General features: G+C 37.8%; 1 protein-coding gene across 1 annotated transcript; it reads right to left on the reverse strand.

Annotated features, from left to right (window-relative positions):
* Positions 1-2145: 2145 nt before the first annotated feature.
* LOC133916982 (uncharacterized) lies at positions 2146-7491 on the reverse strand. The gene is made up of 14 exons (XM_062360891.1): positions 7290-7491; positions 7104-7185; positions 6652-6762; positions 6053-6150; positions 5881-5967; positions 5661-5797; positions 5482-5554; positions 5337-5382; positions 5156-5265; positions 4947-5054; positions 4781-4840; positions 3829-3890; positions 2805-3117; positions 2146-2672 (listed from the first exon to the last, which is right to left on the reverse strand). The coding sequence occupies exons 1-14, from the start codon at positions 7377-7379 to the stop codon at positions 2397-2399; spliced, it is 1653 nt and encodes a 550-aa protein (XP_062216875.1). The 5' UTR covers positions 7380-7491; the 3' UTR covers positions 2146-2396.
* Positions 7492-8741: the final 1250 nt, after the last annotated feature.

Raw genomic sequence — 8741 nt, forward strand, 5'->3', positions numbered from 1 at the left:
CGCTTAGGCTAAAATTGACTAGGGTGGTTTTGCCCCCAAGGGAAAGGGAAAGGGAACTGTCTTGCCATCCATCAAGCCTCTTTATTAATTTTGCATCCAATGGTAACCAATGTATCACATGGAGTCTATTACTGGTCATAAGGGCTCCGAGGTATTTAATAGGACAATCACTAATGGCACGATTGAAAATTTTAGCATAAAAATGTTTCTTGTCCTCATCTTGATCTATCATGAGAACTTCAGTATTTTGAAAATTAATTTTGGGCACAGACATGGCTTTATAATTATAGAGGAGCAATTTTAGGTTGATTGCTATTTCTACATTGTCTTTCAAGAGCATTATTTGTGTCATCTGTAAATTGAAGAATAGCAACCCTATTCTCAATATATTAAGATATCAAACCTCTAATAAGTTGATTTTGTTTGCCCATAGCAATCATTTTAGCAAGGGTATCAGCAGAAATGTTAAAAAGGAAGGGGGACAAAGGATCACCTTGCCTGACACAATTTTTGCTTTGAAAATAAGGCTCAAGTTTTCCATTTACTTTCACACTGAGAGTACCCTGAGTTACCACTACTTTCATCCAATGACACCATTTTTCAGTAAAACCCCTTTGTTCAATGTATTTGAAGAGAAACTCTTAATTGACCTTATCGTATGCTTTTTCAAAATTTAGTTTCAACACCGATCCACTCTTCTTTTTGACTCTAGTGTCATGCAGGATTTTATATAGGCACATTATCCCCTTCATAATATTTCTATTTTTTATAAAAATCATTCTGACATCGATCTATCAATCTATGCATGTACTTTTCAAGTTTCAAGGTCAACACCTTAGTAAAAATCCTGTAGATTATATTTAGGAGGCAGGTAGATCTGTGTTGTATTTTATTTGCCTCTTTCAATTTGGATATAAGGGTAATAATCCCACAATTTAGCCTACAAATGTCTAAATCATGCTCACAGAAATCATGAAACATATTCATCAACTCAGTCTCAATAATGTCCCAACATTGTTGATAGAATTCAATAGATAAATGGTTAGGTCCTAGAGCTGTATTTTTCTCCATAGAGAACAACAATTTTCACTTCTTCTACTGTAAATGGTCTAGTTAGATCAACATTTTCATCATCATTTATATTTTTATCACCACTCTAGCAATTTGCATCAAAATAGAATAAAGGCTTATCCTCAGGACCAAAAAGTTATTTATAGTATTTAGTGGTATGGAGGAGTAGATTTTTATCACCTTTAATAATCATATCATCCTAGTGAAAGCAAAAGATAGTATCCTTACTTTTTCTACCATTTACAATTCTATGAAAAAGTTATATGTTGTTGTCCCCTATCCTTACTTTTTCTACCATTTACAATTCTATGAAAAAGTTATATGTTGTTGTCCCCTATCCTTACTTTTTCTACCATTTACAATTCTATGAAAAAGTTATATGTTGTTGTCCCCCTATAAAAGCCACTTAGAATTGGACCTTTTATTCCAATAAATTTCTGCCTCTTCCAACATATGCATCAAGTCAGATTAGATCTCACCTTTTCTTCTTAGTTGAGCATCATTTAGAGAATCTTCTTCCTCTAGATTTTCGAGGACAAGCAATTCTTCATTGAGTTTTTTCTGCTTTCTTCTGATCTCTCCTCTAATATTGTCTTCCTATCCTTTAAAAAAAAATTACCCATTCCTCTTTTATTGACTACGCATCCAGGCTAAATTTAGCCGTCACTGGTTTACCCTAAATTTCAGTAATTTTAGACCTGAAATCCAGGTGGGAGAGCCAAAACAATTTAAAACAAACAAAAATTTTGGCTGTCTGTTAGATTCATCACTAGTGTTCAACATAAGGGAATTATGATTAGACCTATATCTTAGGATCATTTTAAGTGTAGTTAGAAGAAACATTGTTCCTAATCTTTACTCATCAAAACTTTATCTAATTTTTTCATATTTACTTTGTTATTGCTCCAGGTATATTTGCCACCAAATGTGAAGAGCTCAATGACCTCATATGTGTTTATAATGGAATTAAACATGTCACTAACTCTGTTCCCTTAAAACCACTTATTTTTTCTAAGCTGAATCTAATTAAAGTTCCTGCCAATTAACAGAGGAAGTTTGTTAGCATGACAAATATTAGACAGATCAAGCAAGAACAGTTCAAGCAGGAACTGTTCTTATAGATATCATCCTCTCGAGGCAAGTTTAGTTACAACAAAAAGGCACCAGTGAATTCTTGTTGTGGCCATCCTGCAGCACCAGCAAAATCTAAAACAAGGTCGATGGGCTTAGCAGCACTGACCAGAAACAGAAGACTAGTTTGTTCTGGGTTACGACTGCTGCTTCACTATAGTTTGTTCTGGGTTACGACAGCTGCTTCACTATGATTAAAATAGTGTGGACAGTGCAGGATGGCTTCCATCAGCAAGATTTGGCTTTATCGTTGCAGCAGCGTCCTCAGTAGATTCGCACGGTAACTCATCACTCATAGTGTCCAAGATCACTTTACCAAGAACAAATCGGACCTCATTAGGATGCCCATCTTTCAGCGACCAGTAATCAATCCCATGCATCCCTCTTCTCTCATCATTTGAAGTTAAGTCAGAATCAATGCCCTCAAATATTCTCAACAACCTGCTCCTGTCGTTGTTGGATACAAGCACCTGAAAACAAACCCAGTAACAAATTTAATGTATGAACTACATGCAAGTTCTCACTTAACGGAGAAGATATTGGTGTGATTAAATAATAGCACATGTCTTGGGGGTTAAGACATATGCTAATGAAATACTTACTAGTCCTGAAAATTGTGGAGCACTCGGGAATCTGGCTAGTGATTTCTGCAGAGCATCTAAACATGTCAATGTACGTACTGACGAAATGAGTAGTGATGCAAGATGAGATGTTTGTTCCATAAGATTATCCAGTTTGGTCTGAGATGTCCCCATTGTTTCTGGGACATACGAAACTTGTGCTCCAACATCTTCTTTCAAAAATTTGATGGTGCTTTTCCAAGTTCCGAAATACAGCAGTGCAGCAAAAGCCCTGATTACCAGGGTATCTTGTGGAGAATTAACCAGAGCACTGTGAAATACCAACAACGCCAGCCTGGTAATAATATGAAATGTTACGCATATGGCTGACAAAGAATGCTCATGCCGAGTGTTATGTTACTTGGCTACAAAATAAATTGAGAGAGAACAAAACAGTTTGCCTGTTCAGGCAAAAGAGGAACATTCAAATGCAGAGTGGAAGTGGTATGAAATACTTGTGCATAAGTTTTTTTTTTTAGAAAAAAGTGTGCCTGTTTCCGGATCGGCATGGGAAAATTATACGGAAATCCACTTTGTCCTCTCCTCTACCCATCCATACAACATACTTGAGAGTACACAAGCATTTTCCATAGAAACATACGGACAAGAAAATCTGATACTGCTGCAAAACCATGCATATATTATAATATTGTGTGATCTAGAAATCAAGGAGATGTTGATTATATGAACATGAGGTGATGGCAGAAGTCAGGACAACACAATACAAATCCAATATTGACTAGAACAGTCCCTAACAAGACAAATAAAATGGCTTAAGTCAGCATCACTAGAAATCAAGAGCAAGCTTACAGAAATAAAGGAACCACTATATCAGCCAGTTCAGAGAAAGCCAAATCAGCTAAATTGCTGGCTTAGCTTGTTAGCATACCTAGTACTCATCATTTCCTTACATGTAACAACTAAGCAACAACAACAAAGCCTTTGTCCCAAGCAAGTTGGGGTAGGCTAGAGATGATGCACAACATGGGCATTTAAGGTTCCTTACCACAAAGAGCAGTGGCATGGCCGGTCAGCAGAGAGTAATCTATCAAGATTAGCCAATAGTTTCTGCAGATGTGAAGTCGACATCATGAGATGACATAATAAGCCTTCTCTTAAAACTCAATTATCATATTAAACAACGAGAAGGATAACCATACAACCTCTACTTATACATGGTATTATGGCAAAAAAATATTCCCAAAGGGTATCAATAGGAAGTAAATTTTGAAGCAACATACATATTGTACTGTTGATAAATGATACAGAAATTATAAATCATAATAAAACATACAATCAGATGTTCAAAAATCTTCCAATGGTATGTCAAAAAATAATAATAAGCCCTTCAATTCAGATCACACTACTGGGAATACTCTATGCTTCCAGAAAAAGGAACATTTTACCCACTATACACACAAAAGAGTGCAATATTTCCATAATTTCCTTTGACCTACGAATCAAACAATAAAGCTAGGTCAATCATCTAATCCTTCTTTACTCTAAAGCTAGGCGAATCATTTGAAAATTGCTGCCGGTCAGAAATTATTTTTCTGATTATTATATACTTTTATTCTAACAAATATTTGAGTTGTGGTGGTAGTGGCTTCTCTCTAAAAAAAGTTATGTGGATAAATTTATGACTTAGATGATAACAAAATTCAATCCACCTCCTGTAATAACATGACTAATAATAATTGTAGAAATTGCCAATATTAATTGCACTTTTGTTGAATGGTTATGATCAATATAGAGTCATAGAATTTTACATTTAACTTATCCTCTTGCAAGGGCAACACTAAAATTTGCTCCTTACAAATAATATTAGACTTTACTGTAAATCTGTAATGAAGACACCCATATGTTTTATGACACCAGTTCACATGTAACTTTAAAGTAGATTCACTTTTTTAAAACTTGCAAATTTCCACGCATGGAACACTTTCAGAGTTACTCACCATGAGCATCAGATCTTTGTCACTTGATTTACCCTTCATTTGGTCTAACAAATATGCGCCCTAAAACACAAATTGGCATTCAACATAGATGAATAAGCTGAAAGATGGAAGTGGTCATGACAAGGAATACACTTTTGTAGCAACAGGATTGTGTTGCTCAAATTACCTGGAAAGGCAGTAAAATATCGAGTAGTCCATATTTTCTAAGTAATCTAACAGAAGGCTCTGCTGCCCCATAAGATAACATATAATTCATTTCCATCATCAACCTTGCCTACACAGTAAATGAGGCCAAAACAGAACTAAGAAAGAAAATACATAAGAAAATATGCATACATTTGTTAAATTACTTTCAGGAGGACCAAGAAACTAAACCTTATCAATATTAATTATAGATGACGAAAGATCACGCATCGCAGTAGAAGTTTCACTGGAAAACTGGAAACCAAGGCGAGCAGCAATTCTCAAGCCGCGTAAAATCCTTGCTGAAATATACCTGAATAAACTTGATTTGGCAAGATAAAGAAATATCAATAAAAACATTCCTTACACCTACCAGGGTCCTCCGTGAAAGAAACATATGCAGGAATCACTGTACACACCTGATTGTTCATTTAAGAAGTTAGCCAGAAGAAAAGGGGAGAAAACTAGGACACTGCTGAATCTATGCCTAAATAAAGATGGAGCTCAGTGACTATTACTTTGTTTTTTCTCATATCCCTTACTCCATTCACGTAATCATAAATTCTGTAGTTCATCGGGTTAAAGAATAAACTGCCATAAAAGTATCACAACATTGTTATTAAATATCTCATGCAATCACAAAAAATTACAGCATTTTTCGGGCATTTGAAGTACTAGGATTGCTTTGGAAGACTACCCATTTATTGTGAAGTCTCTTCTCATAGAATTCTTCCAGCGAAGAATATCCCCAGCATCATAGCCATTCAACTCTTCCAAAAAATCTACCTCTTCACTTCTATTCACATAATTACCAACCGTACTGAAGCTTGAAACCTGTTAGAACAAATGAAATATAATGGAGAACATTGCTAGAAAAACATATGATCATGATGATGATGTTGCTATGAAGAACAAACCTCAATTACTGAGCCACGCATTTTAAGCAGACATATTGGAAAACGTCTGCCTATAATCATACATCCTCGGAATATATTTTTCTTAATCTGTAAAGAATCAGAAGGGTGCCGATGGAATAATAGCATCAGAACTTTCAGGAAAAGACACTCATGATGTTGAATGAACCAGAACCTGTTGGAGACTTGCAGTGGTAATCACATCAAAATCTTTTGGTACCCTTTTCAGTAGCAAATCTCTCACACACCCCCCAACAAGGTAAGCATCAAAACCTGTAATAAACTTTTGTCCTTGAATAATGCATACATTCTTATATGCATTCAACTGGTAAAAACACCATATATGTTTCATGAGTTAAATAAGCATAGACATGCCATTGCAAGGAATCCAGCAAAAATCAAGAGGACCGACACATAGTTTCACAAATATCTCGCGGTAAACTTTGAAACTCTTGCTGCCTTCATCAAAGGATATACTTGTATGGATGGGAATGACATCTTAATTGTGACAGGACAAGATGTAATTTCACACATTGCGGGGACGTGTATTGCAGGGTTTTCTTCTTTTATCTGCCCTTGTGATATGTTAGAGTTGCTCAGTTTATGTCCATCAACAACGAAAAAAGGGAAAATAAATAGAAACAATCATATTACCTAAATTTCATCAATTTCATAATCTGCGAAATATAGTATTAAGAAGCAAATGCATGACATGACTATGAATATCAAAGCGCTTGACTCACAAATAGGAATAATAAGAGAAACATTATGCACCTTTTCGCTTGAGCTTTTTTAGAACCGCCCATGCATCCTTAGGTATAGCATCCAGGTTAATACCAACAGTCCTTGAGTCAAAATATATCCACGATGAAGGATCCACGAATCCTGTGCGAATTCAAACCTCTGAGCTTTATGACGCATATGCCAGTGTGGAAATGTTGTAAAAATAGCTTTGGTTTACAAAGCTTTGCGTGCAAGTTTTACTTGCAACGAAGATTGTTAGGAAACAGTTAAACAGTTTTGCACTCTCCGATAGGCCAAAATCCGTTCTAAAGAGAATGTGACCAAGAGCGTTATGTCCTACAGCTAAGTCCAAAACAAGCTCCTCGGCATAGCACAACGAATAACAATTGCAAAGCACGAGTTATAGAGATACGATTTACACAGGGAAGCAGAAGCATCTGCTCTCTGTAGCCGGCGAAAATCACAGCGATGAAAAATATCACCTGTCCTAAGCGGCCTTGGCGCGGAAAAGGTTCCACCGCTCCGCCGACCGTCGCCTTCCTTCTTCGTGCTGTACTGCCGCGTCTGACAGCCACACGACGAGGTCAGCAAAGAAAAAAACTTGGGTCAAGCGCCCCGCCGGCGAGGTGCTCGACGAAATGCTAGAGAGAGTCGGTGAAACGACTGACCAGGATACTGGAGGCCGCGGAGCGGAGGCGGGAGAGGAGGGGAGGAGGGGAAGATGGCGAGGGGTCGGCGCGCCGTCGGATAGTCGTCATGACATGGGCGCGGGCGGAGGTGCGGCGCGGTGGGGCGGAACGGTGGTGCAGTGGCGCGTCCGAGCGTGGGTTTTGCGGGCTGCCACTTGCTCTTGGGGGCTGCTATACGGGCCGGGTCTGGGACTTTTTTTTAAGCCTAAACACTAGTACATGCTTTAGTATTTAAATACACGTTCAAATGCACATCTCACTTTATACATATATATTTATATATAGTTTAAGCACACATTAGACCTATAATTTATATAGGTATCTATTAAAAAAATTCACAAAACCTCTAACTCCGTAAGCAAATATCATGTCATGTTTTCATTATAATTCATAAATACTTAAGGTTGTAAAAAAATTCTATTTACGTGGCAAGCCCTGGTACAGGAGGCTTGTGACTTGTGCGGACAGCTGGGTCAGATCTTCTTTTCATTTTGTATAAGCTCCAACTCTATCAAATAGGGTCTCAGACTTTAGTAATATTTAGCCCACATAATTTTAAAATCGTAAGCACACTCCAAATCTTGCCCTGGTGCACGCGGGCAGCCGAGACAGGTCTACTTTTTATTTCGTATAAGCTTCAGCTCTATCGAACATGGCCTCAAACCTTAGTAATGTTCAACTCATATAACTTGAGAACCAGGAGCACACTCCAAATCTTGGCTACTTGTATGCATAGTACTCCCTTCGATCGGGAATAAATGTCGTTGGGGGCTAATGCCAAAAGTACGAGAAAACTTGATGTTTTGGCTAAACAAGCCCAATTCTATCATTTCTGCCCCTCATTAATCTCACAGCGTGTGGTTTATATATAAGAAACTAAATTGAAATATGTCTTAGTTTATGTGTGATAAGTGATTAATAAAGTTGTCGAGTTGTTTCACTTGAAATTCAGTTATGTTTGATCTGAAAGTTCAGCCCAGAATATGGAACATTCGGTTCAATCAGAATCTAGAACTTCCGGTGAATCGGAATCTAGAAATTCCAGATGTGTGAATTCGGGAGGGGGTGGCTAGTGCTTCTTACGTCCACAACCAAACCAAAGCCAAATAAAGCTCTCCCCAACCCCTCTTTATGAGGTGTGTGTATGATTTGTGAGAAATCCTAAGAGTTTGGTTGAGAGATTTGTGTTTGAGAGCACAAGAGAGAGCAATCCATCATTTAGCACTTGTAGGCTTCGTCAAGCAATCCATGAAGCATTTGTTACTCTTGGTGGTAAAACCTCCTAGACGGCTAGGCATCGCCCGGCGAGCTCCCGTGCTTGTGATGAGCCGCGGGAAAGTTTATGAAGGTCGACCTCTGTCGGAGGATTAACTCCTGTCGCAGGGATCCCGAGAGACCCCTTTTTAGAGATTTGCCTGGGGGGATGATCCT

Source organism: Phragmites australis, chromosome 4 (assembly GCF_958298935.1).
Source record: "Phragmites australis chromosome 4, lpPhrAust1.1, whole genome shotgun sequence".
NCBI classification, from domain to species: Eukaryota; Viridiplantae; Streptophyta; class Magnoliopsida; order Poales; family Poaceae; genus Phragmites; species Phragmites australis.

Bases quoted from the DNA above. Each gene is read 5' to 3' on its own strand.
- LOC133916982 (XM_062360891.1), bottom strand. From the start codon at position 7,379: ATGACGACTATCCGACGGCGCGCCGACCCCTCGCCATCTTCCCCTCCT. The intron at 5,798-5,880 runs GTTTGTTCTTCA...TTGTTCTAACAG, and splicing joins TGCGTGGCTCAGTAATTGAG to GTTTCAAGCTTCAGTACGGT. The intron at 5,055-5,155 runs GTTTAGTTTCTT...TTTACTGTGTAG, and splicing joins CTATAATTAATATTGATAAG to GCAAGGTTGATGATGGAAAT.